The 14,005-nt window shown below is 51.1% G+C and overlaps 2 protein-coding genes across 4 annotated transcripts in view; one reads left to right on the forward strand and one right to left on the reverse strand.

The window, feature by feature from the left end:
• The window catches only part of SCAF4 (SR-related CTD associated factor 4), a 38,567-nt gene extending 30,026 nt beyond the window's left edge, over nt 1-8,541 (forward strand). For all 3 annotated transcript variants that reach the window (XM_058846595.1, XM_058845777.1, XM_058847411.1), the window contains 5 exons: nt 307-461; nt 1,208-1,370; nt 1,476-1,556; nt 1,639-1,827; nt 7,373-8,541. In XM_058846595.1, the coding sequence (XP_058702578.1) occupies nt 307-461; nt 1,208-1,370; nt 1,476-1,556; nt 1,639-1,827; nt 7,373-8,214 (1,430 nt within the window). In that variant the 3' untranslated portion in view covers nt 8,215-8,541. The remainder of the gene's footprint in view (nt 1-306; nt 462-1,207; nt 1,371-1,475; nt 1,557-1,638; nt 1,828-7,372) is intronic.
• A 2,015-nt stretch (nt 8,542-10,556) lies between these two features.
• Nucleotides 10,557-13,690, reverse strand: SOD1 (superoxide dismutase 1). The gene is made up of 5 exons (XM_058848701.1): nt 13,565-13,690; nt 13,039-13,132; nt 12,573-12,642; nt 11,137-11,251; nt 10,557-10,834 (listed from the first exon to the last, which is right to left on the reverse strand). The coding sequence occupies exons 1-5, from the start codon at nt 13,637-13,639 to the stop codon at nt 10,724-10,726; spliced, it is 465 nt and encodes a 154-aa protein (XP_058704684.1). The 5' UTR covers nt 13,640-13,690; the 3' UTR covers nt 10,557-10,723.
• Between the last annotated feature and the right edge of the window lie 315 nt (nt 13,691-14,005).

The following is a 14,005-nucleotide window of genomic DNA, read 5'->3' on the forward strand; positions in this document are numbered from 1 at the left end:
TTACAATTTTTGTCACAGATAATGTAACAGAATCCTGGGTGTGTATAAATACTGTCAGTGCAAAGGATTGTTAAATGACTACATAAAGGAACAAGTTTATTTGCTGCTTCAGTGCTTGCTGTGTTTAAATGTGTTTGGAATTTTTATTGTCAGAAATATTTTATTGTCAGAAATCAGTGCTTCTTCGCTCTGTGCTGGTTATTACCTGAGTGTTTTCAATTAGGTTATTTTTGGAAACATGGCAAAGTATGTTTCATGTGCCACTGCTTGTCTGATCCGTGTCTGTTGGGATTTTGTTTTGGACAGAGTGGAAGGGAATTCCCAAGAAGTCTGAAAATGAAGTGGCTCAGAATGGAGGCGCAGAAGCTGCACACAATGAACCAGTGTCACCTATTCCCAAAGCTTTACCTGTCCCAATTCCTGTTCCCATGCCTGCACCAATAACAGTACCTCCTCCACAGGTGAGAGGTGTTCCACAGAAATAAACAAAAACTCACTTTAAATAATAATTCAGGGAGGGAGGGAATGCCATGAATGGTAACTCTCTTCTCTCAGTCACAGAGAAATCACTGTAGTAGAATCTTGGTTATAGAAGGGATGAATTGCATCTTCAGGTTTTGTGATTGGCTGCTTTTTGTTACTTGTTTTATTAATTAATGCTCCTCTAAAAGCTTTTCTTATTGGCAGATACTCCACTCCTTTTGTATCAGTAGTTTCTTGTCAGTGTTAAAATAGGAGAATCCCATAAATCAGACCTAATTTACATTCAGAGCTTGCTATAAATCAGAAATAAAGCAAAATGAAACTCTAATATGCAAACTCGGGTAGTGAGAAAGAGACAAGCAGAGGTTTTTACTTGCTCTGAAGTTGTGAGCATTCAGTGGATCCTGTCTGGAAATCCATCATGCTGGGTGGAAACGAATCCCAGGCACTGTGGGAGGGGTATGTGGAGGTGAGTTACTCACATACCTTAGTAGCCATTTAACACAGAGGGAAATTTTTCTCTAATTTCAAAGGCAGACAGAACTAGTGTTGGTGTTTTCAGTGATGGGAGTTCCTGGAGTGCTCCTGCATCTTTTGTGCAAGTCCCCCCGTGATTTTGAGCTCGCTGAGGTGTCCTGGTGGAGCTGGACAAAGATCCCCAGTGGGACAGAGAATCATTGGGGCACTCTTGGGGTAACCCATCTTTCCCTTTCCTTTTTCCTAGGTTCCCCCCCATCCATCAGGGCCTCCCATGGTTGGTGCACTCCAGCCCCCTGCTTTCACAGCACCTTTAGGAATCCCCCCTCCTGGATTTGCCCCCGGGGTGCCGCCGCCACCGCCGCCTCCATTCCTCCGGCCCGGCTTCAACCCGCTGCATTTACCTCCAGGTTTGTGGAGTGTGCCTGCCTGAGCCCTGCTGGGCCCAGAGCTGCACTGGCTGCATGGGGAGATGTGCCAGGGGGGCACTCAGGGCTCTCCTCTGCTTCTTGTAGGGTTCCTTCCTCCCGGGCCACCACCTCCCATAACTCCTCCGGTCTCTGTCCCGCACACTCCGGCAGTGAACATCCCAAACTGTAAGTGTTGGGCCCTGTGGAAGGCAGGGATCCTGCAGGAATTGCTGGCTGGTGTTGAATGTGTCCTTGCCTTGTTCCTCAGCTACAGCAACTGGTGGGAATGAGGATGCTACAAAGGAGTCGTCCGTAGGAAATCCCATCCCAACAGTAGTTTCTGGAGGCAGAGGGAATGCTGAAAGTACTGACACTTCCAAAATCTATGGCACTATTCCACCTCCTGTAGCACCTACCAGCGTCCCTGCTCCCGTCACCCAGGCCGTTCCACTCCTTGGTAAGTTCCTCCTCCGTAAGTTCTGCACTTCATTGTTCCCTACATTTCAAATAGCATTTTGATTTGGCTACTGACTTACAGTCCAGGGGAAAGGGAAGCACATTTTTGGAATTTCTGTCCTACTGTTAGTTTTGAAATCAATTTTAGAGACTTAGTTTTGCACAGAAGAAACAGTCAATATTTTTTACTGTTGAAGATCTGTTTTCTGAAGAAACAAAGCCATGATGTGTAAGTTACAAATTCAAATGCTGTCCACTTTCAGCAAGTGAAGGTTTATACAGTGTAGAAAAGGAACATACAGCAACACATGTGTGTGACATAGGAACCAGATTTTAGACTCAACTATATATAAAATTAACGTGCAGAGAAACTGTTTTTAGTGTATTTTTGAAATCTCTGAGGATGGGATACATTCTTTTAATAGAACAGAAAACCAAAAGCTTTTATTCAGCCCTGCTGTAGGACAGGTTTTGAAACCTTTGTAAGAAGATATTTAAATATTACTAAATTTTTTTTGACTTAGCAAACCCAGAGTAATGGGAGTACGTTGCATTAATTACTTTTTCTAATATGATACAAACTTGGTCAGATTTTGAAAGGGAGTGTGAACTGTTACAGAGCTCTGCTAAATGCTTATTTTATGATGGCCTTCGATGGGCCAGTGTCAAGAATTTACTCAAGAGACTTGTTCCCTACAAACTTTAGTGAGATTACTGCATTTATGGGATTTTAGGCCTCTACATGAGAGCCTAAGGAATGAATGAATGAATGAATGAATGAATGAATGAATGAATGAATGAATGAATGAATGAATGAAAAAGCTAATTTTGTGTTGGTGAGTTTCTGCCCAGAATTTTCAGTGAACATTGAAGAAAATCAGATTTGTCTCCCTGAGAGCTCACTGCTCTATTGAATGTGAGGGCTAAATTTTCCGTCTAATTTAGGTGACTAATTTAAATCAGTCATTTCCATGACTAATGATTTATGGATCCTTCATGTTGAAAGCTTGACAGAAGACCCTTTCAGAACAGAGAAAAGCTTAAGAACCTCTGGTGACACCATGGAGTCAGGGAATTTTGTTAGGAATTTTAGAAATTCACACCTTCCTGCTGAATGACACTTTCTGTAAAGGTAGCACAGAGTTTTGGAGTTTCACTGTCTTGGACAGCATAACCTGCACTTAATATTCCAGGCCTTTGGAATGTGTGAGGCTCCTCTGCACTTTGCTGTATCTCTGCACACATAACGAAAAGGTTATATAAAATAAAGACTAAACTAAGTCAGACACTCAGATCAGCTAGCTCCTTGGACAGCAGCTGCTTTTTATTCTTAAAAATCCAAGGAAGCTGAATTTGAGAAACCTGGAAATCAGTAACTTGCCTTTGCTTTGATTAACTCGTTTCCTGAGTGGTTGAGGCAGATCAAGTTCCCTGTGTGGTCAGAGTGAGTTCTGTCAGTGAGGGGAGGGTTTAGAGCTCACAGAGCAGTCCTGGAGTAATGGCTGAGATCTGTGTGTTTGCTGAAGCTGTAGCACTTGATGTTGGGGAGTGTCTAATTTCACTAAGTTATTTATAATTAAAGAGTTATGTAAAACCCATCCTGGAGTTGCAGGGCACTGTTCAGTCTGAAAACAGAGACAGAAAAACCAGAAGAAATATAATATAAAATAAAATAATGAAAACCAGATAATATTTTATGTGATTAAAAATAAAAGGTTAATATCAGTTGTCCTGGCTTTTTAAAACCTCTCAGCACAAATTACACTCTCCTTAAAAGCACTTGGAGTCACTCTTGCATTGAGAGTAGCCCTGCATGTGGGAGGCTAGAGAGTGTCCTGGGAAAGGAAGAGGAAATGTTCTCCAGGTACTTGGGCAGGATGGGAGAGCTCCTGCAGCAGGCTGGACTCAAGGGATGAAGATTGCTGGGAAGAGGCTGTGGGAGAGATCCAAACTTTTGGTTTGGGAGCACTTCTGTAATCCCTACGAAACACAGGAGCTCTTGGATTCAGTTTTTCTGTGGAAGACATGTTACAAAGTAATTCTAAAGGGATTATTGTAACTTTTCATACCCTTTCATAAATTCTCTCTCAACTCCACCGATTTCCTTTGTGCCTCCACTGTAATTCCTTCTTCCTTTCCAACCAGGACGTGGTTGTGCTTCAGAGGAGTGATGTCTCTTGGACTTTGGGTCTGGAGTTTTGTGCTTTTGTCTAAAGCCCACCCTCAGGTTATTGGGATTCAGTTGTGCCCTTGACCTCAGTCTCTGCTGTTACACCTTGTTGTTCATGGGAACAGGATGTGTGATGGCTCAGTGAGCGTGTGCTCAGGGAATTTGAAATGATCTGCAGAGAGGGGATTTGTAGGCTCCTGTGACCTGTGTCTGCTGCAGGAAATGACAGCCTTTAAATCCCCTAGGATTGGTCCACATGTTCCCAGCATTGAGCAAATGCTGCAGCTTGGGCCAGTAATAGACTGCAGATGCTGTGTTTGGAATACTCAGATTCTGTGATCTCTTACCCTGATGAAATACACCCTATTGCAGTTGTAGGTCCTGATCTAGTGCTCTTTTTACCCAAATTCTTAAAAGGATCATAACATGTAATCAAAGCTAAGTTATTCTGGAGATCCCATCGCTTTGCTGATGGTTTGTTCTGAAGTGATTTTTGTAATCTGCATTAAATCATAAAACACAAATACATCATTCTCTGAGCCCCTCATAGTGTGACTGTCTCAAAATGTTGGGATTTTTGGCAAGATTTTTCAGCTGTGACTCCATATTTAGGTCCTTTAGTTCAGGCTTTCTTTACAGTCTTGACTTGCTCTGCAAGATTCCATATCAAACCCCAGCAAAAACCTACCAGCCTTACTACGTGGTCCCTCTCTCAAGAATTCCCTGGCAGTATTTAATGTTCTAGGCTGTAAGATGCCACATTCCCCACTGGAGAACATGCAGAGTGTTGGAGAACAGCAGCTTCAAAGTGGAGTGAAAACCTGCTGCTGTTGTGCTGCATCTGTGAGTTTTTGGCTTGTTCCATGTGTTTCCATGAGGTTTGTGTGCTGGGACAGACAGAAACCACACAGCTCCATGTGCTGGGAAGTGATTTAAGGGCTTGAGAGTTACCAGAACCACTTAGTGAGCAGAGTTTGTGTAAGAGTAAATCAGGTGTGTCAGCACTGGTTACATGGGAATTATCCCAAGGGAACATAGGCTTTGTCCAGCTGGGAGAGATGATCAGATCTGGGTCACAGGGACATGGAAATCTGGCTTCATACCTAATTTATCAAAGCAACAAGGATGGCTCCTGTGCCCTCTCTGGTCAGAAGATACTTCAGGCCAGCCTGAACACTCCTGCTTGTTGTAGGAGTCAAATGACGAAACTTGGGTCAGTTTGGTGCGTGATGGTTGCTCCTCCAAAACCAATAAAGTGTGTTGGGAAGGCGAGGTGTGGTTTTGCACATTGGGACAGAGGAGCAGGTGTCAGGTGTGAGGGAACTGGCTCCAGTAGGACAAGCTGGGTCAGGAAATCGCCTCAGGGTTTCTCTCGGAGCTCAGGGAGTTCATACCCAGTTCAAGAAACTGCTTGAATGTCAGGTACTTCCTAAACCAGAAGAGGACTTTAACTTGCCCCAGACATGGTGTGTGTGTCTGTACCATGAATTTTCCTGAGCATTTTCAGTAAAGTGGAATGTGTTTCTGGACAGATCTTTAGGTTTTTAGTCTGTGCCTGATTTGTCAGCAGAGTGAGGAAATTCCAGTAGTTCTACAGTTGCTTTAGCCTCAGCATTGAAGGCAGTTGATATTTAAAACAAATTGAAAATCAAAAGTGTGCAGCTCTCTAGCTGATGCAGTTCAGAATGGAGTTCCAGGTACCATTATGTTGCTTCAGTGCTGCCGTTTGAGTAGAAATAAGGTTGAGAAATTAAATGTGAAACTTCCCTCCCTCACCTCATGTTCATGCTCTTGTAACTCACATCTGCTCTGCTGCTTCTAAGCAGAAGCATAGGCTGAACTTCAGCTCTTTAGTTCTGTTATTCTATTCTGCCTTGTTTTAGTCTTCTGAGGAAGATTGAAAGATGTTTTTACCAATGAGAGTATCTCCAAACCTCAGAATTTCTGAGAGACATCATTACCTATGAGTCTGTCTTGTCAGATCTGCAGTTCTGTCACAGGAGCAGTTTAAACTTGGGTGATTCAGACCTGGTTATTGACCAGGAGGGGGGAGGGCTCTGCATTTTAGAGAAAGGGAAAAACGCAGAAAAAAAATGCTATTGGTACTGGACCATTTCTCTCCAAGAGTGTGACCTGTGGAGCAGTGTCTGCTTGGAGAGGAAGGGGAGAGGGTATCATGGACTTCAAGATATCACAAGAGTCCTCGCACTGGCAAAATACAGCTTCCTTCCAATATGAACTTAAAAGAGCACTGAGGTGAAAAGGTGAAAAGGTTCCTATCAGAGATGTCCCTCAAAGGCAGTGGTGTGGTGAGAGGACAGCTCAGAAGGCTCAGGTCTGCCTGGGGCCAGGTGCCACAGCCGGGGAAGGGAGCACTGAACACGCAGCTGAAGGTGGGGAGCTGCACCCACGTGCACCTGTCACTGCTGACACTAATTCCAACATCACTTTCCACAGTGCTCCATTCTGCCTCTGCCCAGGTGGGGGCTGGGTTTCTAGGGCAGCAGGAGCAGATGGAGCAGTGTGAGGGCTCTGGGAGCAGAGGACAGTGCTCCTGCTTCAGACTGAGGAGGCACCTGCCCTGGGGTGGGAAGGCCCCAGCTGCAGCTCAGGGTTCCTCCTTTCTTCTGGCTCGTTGTGTTGTTGCCTGGGAGCTTTGGGCTGAGCTTTATCTGACAGTACGTTTGGAGAGGGAGTTTTTTTCCTCCTTTGAAGAGCTTAGGAATAAAACTGGAAAACAGTTGGTGCTGAATTTGTGCTGTAAAGGATGAAACACTATTACAGAAAAAATCAGGAATGACCTGTTGCATTTCCTTTTAGTTTACATTGCAAGGTTTATTCTACTGAAATGAATCTTTGGTGTGTGTCCCTTTTCCCTGGAATGGCAAACAGTGCTGTGCTCCAGCTGTATTCCAACCTCATCTCTGCTGCCTGTGTGCTTGAGCCTCTTGCTGATGCTGTGCAGCTCTGGGGTGTTCAGCTGCTGTTGGTAGCAGGGGGAAATGTTTGAATCCGACTGAGGGGGGTGAGGTATCTTTACCTGGAAGCACAACACCAGGAAGGCGCTTTGGCTGCAGTCAGACGAGGAAGCGGGGGGCTGAGCCCTGACCTGCACAAGGGCAGAGGCTCGTCCCTAAGGAATCCTCTGGGAAGAGGGATTAGTCGCTGCCCTGGGCACAGTTATCGCTGCCAGCAGCACACAGCGCGGCGTTGGCAGCCGCTGCTGCCCGGGCAGTGCGTGGAGAGCCCAGGGAGCTCCGCTCCGCGTTCTGGGGTGCTCTTTTCCCGGGATAACCGCAGGTTGGGTTTGAAGTCACGGAAACGCTCCGTGTCCCCTCCTGCCCGGCTCTGACTGTCCCTTGTGTGTTCCTTGCAGGCACCCAGGGCGTGGCCCCGCCGCCGCCCGCGCCCGTGGTGGGGCTGCAGACTCCGTCCACGGGGCTGCTGGGCGCCCGGCCCGGGCTGATCCCGCTGCAGCGCCCGCCGGGAATGCCGCCGCCTCCGCCGCTGCCGCGCTTCCCCATGATGCCCCCGCGCCACATGCCCCCGCACATGATGCACAGAGGGCCCCCGCCGGGCCCCGGCGGCTTCGGGATGCCTCCCCCGCACGGAATGAAAACGCCCTTCCCTCCGCCCGGCCACTTCGTGCGGCCCGGGGGCGGCCCGGGCGGCGGCGGGCCGGGCGGCGGGCCCGAGGAGAGCAGGGACGGGCGGCAGTTCAGGAACGACAGGCAGTTCACGCCCAGCAGAGACCAGGAGCGGTTCGGGAGGAGATCCTTCGGGAACCGGGTTGAGAACGACCGGGAGCGCTACGGCGGCCGCGACGACCGGGAGCACGAGCGGCCGGGCGGCCGCGACAGGCGAGACTGGGGACGCCGCAGCCCCGAGCGCGACAGGCACAGGGACTCGGAGGACAGGAACAGGCGCTCCAGCGGCCACCGAGACAGGGAGAGGGATTCCAGGGATCGGGAGTCTCGCAGAGACAAGGAAGAAACCCGTGGCAAGGAGAAGCCGGAGGTGACAGACAGGGCGGAAGGCGACAAAAACCACGAGCCCCACGGCAGCAAAACGGAGGGCGCGGAACTTGTTTCAGAACTCGCTGCGGGAGACGCTGAACCCGCGGGCGCGAAACCCGCGCCGGAGTCGGCATCCGAGGCTACCTCATCCCTGGAACAGGCGGACAAGGACACGGGCTCCGCGGCCGAGGCGCCGCGCTAGGGCCGCAGCCCGGCTTGGAGTGTCGAGCTTTAGTTGTACAGTGCTGTAAATCCGCTTCCGCCCCTGCGCCCCCGACGCGGGGCACTGTGAGCAATTTGACTGCTTCCCTTCTATTTAAAATAGCCACAACATAACATAAAATACTGAAGAGATGATTAAAATATTACCCATTTTTGCTGTAACTTTTTTAAAGTTTTGACTTTAAAAAGTTTACGAATCAGAAGTAGAAGTGCTTTCTATTTTTTTTTTAATTTAAGAAAAGGTAACGGTGAAAGCTCCTCAAAACAATAGGGATGTGTTTTTAATAAACTCTATTTTCGTAACAAACTTTTAACGTGTGCTATTCTTCCTACGCTGCACTGAAGTGGAAATGGAGTGTTCAGCAGCCTAAAGTTGGAACTGTTGATGCTGTACCGGAGTCTAAATTAGACTGGTTTGGTTCTGTTTGTTAAAGGAAATCCATCTGTTTGTGTAGCGATTCACAGAAGCAAATTTTTATTTGTAACAGTCCTCTGGAATTTTAGATTGCTGCATTTTAATGAGCTACTTGACCACCCCAGGTAAAAGTTAGTTTTAAGATGTTAATTGCAGAGTTAACTGTTTTAGTGTTTGCAATGCAATCCATTCTTTGCTTTATTTTTTTTTCCCTCCCCACTCCCAACTGGTTCTGTGGTTCCTGCTGCCCTTAATTCGCCTTTTTTTTGAGAAGTGACACCTTCAGGCACCGTCGGGGCCGCTCCGATGTTACAAAGCGTGTGCTGGGCTGCACGGCACCCGCTCCCCAGCCTGTCGGGAGGTACCAAAATTCCAGCCTGGCTCTGGAGGCGGGGCTGGGACGAGCACTTGGCCCCTCCTCGGCGGAGATGGGGCTGCTCCTGCGGGAACGCCAGGCCCTCCTCAGCCTGCCAGAGGTAGGTTGTGCCCCCCTGGGCTGGGGACAGAGGGCAGCTCCTGGTGTTCTGGGTGCTGTGCCACCTCCTCTCCAGAGCACTTCCACGTTCTGTCAGCTGTGCCGAGGGCAGCTGCAGTTTCTCCATGGCCAATCCCTGGGCAGGGACACTTTGGGAAGTTCTGCCCACCCCCCGTGGGTCAGCTGTGGCTCAGAGCTCCCATAACCCAGCAGCGCCGGGGCAAACCTGTATGAATCCTGTGCATAGTCAATGGGTTTTTTCTCCTTGCTATAGGTGTGTTCTACTTTAAAAGTTGGGGATTTTGCCCCAAGGAACGGGCAGCTGCTTCCTTACATCAGACCTTTTTCACAGCTGCCCTGCGGCAGAGGGAATTGTCTCTGTGGGAGGGAGAGGGTGGGAGAGCCACTGTGGAGCTCTGGACTGGGGAAAGGACATCTATTTTTATGTTCTTGCAATAGCAGAATAAAGAGAGAAAGAACCTGTTTACAGATTGTAGTGACCTCAACTTCCATGTGTTAAAACTCGTGTCCTCAGTGGTTGTTTCCTGCCAGGCCCCTGGGCCATTCCTGTGTCCCACACATCGAGGATTGAGCCTTGGAAAAAGCTGCCCTAGCTCTGTAAGGAGGGAGGGTTTGTTTCATTGAGAACACCTCCTTAAGGAGCAGGAGACAAGAACGAGACACAAGGCTGCCCTTGTTCACGCAAATCCCACCCCTATTCTCTGCCTCAGTAGGGACTTGAAAGCAGAGCCTGGAAAACTGGAGCAACTCTTTATGCCCTTCTGCAGCAGCAGCCCTCTGGACAAGGCACAGGGAGCTGAAGACTCACACAGTGCTCTGGCAGCAACAGGGAATGTAAGTTCGAATTTTTACAGTATTCCTACTCTACTACCCAGTTCCCTTAGTAATGTGCCTCAGTGGAATGGGGTTACCCACCAACTGCAGCCTGATACTTCCATGAATATCCTGAAGTACAGAAGGAAGGAACACTGATACAAGTCCTCATTAAAATGACTCTTTTTCTCTGTTAAGAGAGACCCTGAAATGTGTCTCACAAGGACACACCAGAACAGGATGGAGGCTGGCACAGGCACACAGTGGTCCCTCCTGCAACCTCTTGCCGATGGAATTTAACCACGCACATGCTGAAGCTCAGGTCCCCCTTGCCAACAGGGGCAGGTGTGGGGTGGTCCCCTGTTCACAGACAGCCAGACCCAGGTGTATCTGCCCAGAACATTTATTACACGAGTTTGAAGCCTACAAATGCTGCTCCTGCCCCAGGAGGAAGCCCTGACACACCTGGGGGCTGCTGGTCTGCCAGAGCACACGGGGCTCGTCCGGGGTCTGGGATGGGAGCACTACTCACATCTTCCCTCACAGCAGGGATGTGACATGGAATGGTGACAGCAGGGGCGTGAGCAGAGACCACAGAGCCGTTCCATCAGGGGCACTTTAATTCAATGTACATCATACAAAACTCAGTCAGTCTCCAGCGTGAGTGCTGTGCGGGATGCAGAGGAGCAGGAGATTAATGACAAATCTTGAGCTTGCACAAGGAAGGACAAGAGCAGCAATGGAAGAGCACTGCAGGTGCCACACTTAGCTCTTGGCAATGCCAATCACTCCGCAGGCCAGGCGGGGGCCTGCGTTTCCAGTCACTGTGCTCTCGTTATCTCCCCCTCTGCCCAGGTCATCCCGCTTCTCATGCACCTGGAAGAGAAGTGAAGGCACCTTAATTGATCCCACTGTGGATCCTGGCAGCAGCAGCACCAGACTAATTACACGATGCCAAACCGGCATCCGTGCTAAGAACTTGTGACTGGAGCTGCCTCCAGCTCCAGAGGGGTTCAGGGTACCCGCAGCAGGAAGGGGCAGAGTCAGAGAGGGACATCTCTGGAAGGCTGGCAGGGAATTTGGGTTCATGGCAGTCAAGTGCCACGCTGAGACACGCAGGGATGGCTGTAAATCCCCTCTCCCTCTTCGGGAGCTCCTCAAGGCCCCTGGCCACTCACCACCATGGTGCGGCCAATGATGCAGTGTGGTCCAGAGAGGGAAATGACGGAATCCTGGATCTCCACCTCGGCCACGCCTCCTTTGGCAGTCACATTGCCCAGGTCTCCCACGTGCCTGCACAAAACCACAGCAAACTCACAAAGTGGCCTGGACTGAGAGCTCTTCCACGGGAAGCCTAGGAGTTTATGTCACAGCATAACAAAGGCTCCCAAATCCAGTGGAACAACCTTTCCTTTCCTTTGGTGCAACACTGCCACTGTTCTCAGAGCTTTTGCTGTCCATGACAGCTCAGCTATTGCACAGGCAGCTACAGGCTTTTGGTTTAAGGAGGATTAGGAAAAGCAGTTTGTCAGACAGCAGGTCAAAGGCAATGCAGGAACTGCTCAGTTCCAGCCAGTGCCAGGATGATTATTCCAGTCTGGCATTGCCCCATCGCTTGGCATACAGCTCTCCCACACAGCTTCTATCAGCGCTGCATCTCTGCTAAGGCTTCCCTGGAAAACACAGCCTCCAGCAGTGCAGTTTTCACAGGACTCCTGGTGTGCTGTGCCCTGCACACCTGCCCCAAGCACAGCATCCACTCAAAATGCAGCTGATCCTGTTCTATCAGGCTCCTCTGTCCAGATTCAGAACCTGGAATACTGACACATCCCTGCCTAGTGACCGGCTCAGCAGGCCCAGGGCTGACCACCAGCTTTCTACACAAATTCCTTATTTTTAACCGAGTCATATAAAACTATATTAATGGCAGCTCTCCCCTGAGGAATTTGATTGATTTAAGCTTCCAGGAAGCTTCAGTCCAATTGTTTCTGTGCTGATAAAAGCACATTCCACTTCTTGCACCCCTCCTAAGGGACTCCCCTGCCCACAGCCACACCAGGAGCAAGATCTGCCAAGGCTCCAGAAGCCACAATGTCCGTGCAATCCCAACCTTTAGCCCCGAGCAGCGGCTGCCAGGGCCCCGACACACGTTTCATGCTGTGTCATGCAGGAGCTGGCCTGCATCCAGCATCCAGCTCTGCCCGGCCTGAGGCTCAGGTGGGATTTACCAGCCACACGAGGAGCGCTCACAGACACCAACGTGAGCTGAGCATTCCCAGGCCGGTCCCTGTGCAAGGCCAGGCTGCCTGAGCCCTGCTCCCGGCTCCTCTCCCACACCCCACTCCTCTGGCACCGAGGGAACCGGGCTGGGAGAGCTGCTCCCCGGGAAGAGCCAGGCCCCACATCCCACTCAGGTACAGATACCCAGTGCGAGCATCAGGCCCTTGCTGTCCCCTCCTCCCAAGCCATGACAAGACCAGAAAACGCCCCCGGGAGAGTATTTCACACCACACTCAGCAAAAACCGCTGGAGTTAGCAAAGTACGGCTAAGTGACCCCGGGAACCCTGCAGGAATTAGCAGGGTTTTTCTGGCATGTCCGTGCCCTGGACTCACCTCTCGGCATCACTGGGGGCCCCATGTTTCTTCTGCTCTGGGTTGAAGTGGGGGCCAGCACTGGTGCACCCTGGAACACAGCAGAGTGTCAGAGCAGGATCCCAGGATAAACCTGCTGCTCCCAGCACAGCAAACAGCTCCTCTCGTGTGCCATGCCCTGCTAATCCCCTGCAGATAAATCACCTGCTACACACAAGTCCCAGGCTCAGCCCCAAGCTTTCTTATTTCATAACGCTGGGTTATTCAAGCGTTCAGGTGAGGGCTTGGTATGTCAGGTCTTGACCACCAGCCTCAACATGCTCAGAGTATTATCCAGGAAGCAATTCCTCAGGAAGCATCACCATTTCCTCACACAGATTTGCAGCCGTGAGAGCCAAGCTGCTGCTGCTGCCCCACCACGAGCAGCTCTTCAGAGCTGAGCAGGCACTTTCCAGCCGTGACCCAAAGGCCCGGAGGGACATCTTACCATTGGTGTTGTCACCGAACTCATGGACGTGGAAGCCGTGCTCTCCATCGGCCAATCCAGTGATTTTCCCAGTGACTTTCACCGGTCCAGTACCCTTCAAAGGAGAGGATTTATTACCGCAAGGACTTTAGCATTACGCGGCTCCGTGTCACACCAAGGTGACAGAAAGCACTGGAGGCCCTGCTACGAGCCCACGACAACACTGCCCAGAATGTCTGTGTTCCTTTAACGCTCTCGAACACATTCCTTCCCCTGTTCTTTCACTAAACGCAGAAGTACCCGTTACCTGATGGGGCCTTCCAGAAAAGCCCCGTACTTTCACAGGGGAGCGCGGGTGATCCCGCGGCCGCGGCTCCTCGGCCGACCACCAGGGACGGCGCAGCTCCCGAGGGCCGCGGCCATTTGGAACCGCAGAGCCCTCGAGCTGGGCCCGCCCCGCTGCCCACGGGGAGGGGGCTGGAGAGGGGGACCCGCGGCACTTCGTACCCGCCGAGGAGGGGTCTCAGCGGCCCGGCCGTGCCCTCACCTGCTGCTCGAAGTGGATGACGCCCTGCACAGCCCCCTCGCCTCGCATCACGCACACGGCCCGCGCCACCGCCATCTTGTTCCCGCCCCGCCCGCAGCGCCCGCGGACTGCGGGCACGCCCCGCTCTCGTTCTTATATATACTGCGGGCGCCGGCGCCGCGGCCAATGGCACTGCGCGGCGCGCGCGGCTCAGCCAATCGCAGCGCGGGGAGGCGGGAGGGGCGGGGCCGAGAGCGGAGCGCGCGGTGCGGTGGAGGCGCCCCCTGGCGGCGGGAGACGCATAACGGGCACCGGGCACCGGGACCGGGAGGGATCCAGAGGGAGCGGGCAGGGCGGTGCTGCTCACGGCATCGCTCCCGGCTGTGTCCTCGGCCGTGCCGCGGAGACGAGCGGCAGCGCTGTTCCCCTGCCCCGCGCTCACCCTCGCACCGCTCCCGCGGC

The sequence above is a fragment of the Poecile atricapillus genome, chromosome 1 (genome assembly GCF_030490865.1).
Source record: "Poecile atricapillus isolate bPoeAtr1 chromosome 1, bPoeAtr1.hap1, whole genome shotgun sequence".
NCBI lineage: Eukaryota > Metazoa > Chordata > Aves > Passeriformes > Paridae > Poecile > Poecile atricapillus.

Bases quoted from the DNA above. Each gene is read 5' to 3' on its own strand.
- SOD1 (XM_058848701.1), bottom strand. From the start codon at position 13,639: ATGGCGGTGGCGCGGGCCGTGTGCGTGATGCGAGGCGAGGGGGCTGTG. The intron at 11,252-12,572 runs GTGAGTCCAGGG...GGTTTTGTGCAG, and splicing joins GCCCCCAGTGATGCCGAGAG to GCACGTGGGAGACCTGGGCA. The intron at 10,835-11,136 runs GTGAGTGGCCAG...CTTCTCTTCCAG, and splicing joins TCATTGGCCGCACCATGGTG to GTGCATGAGAAGCGGGATGA.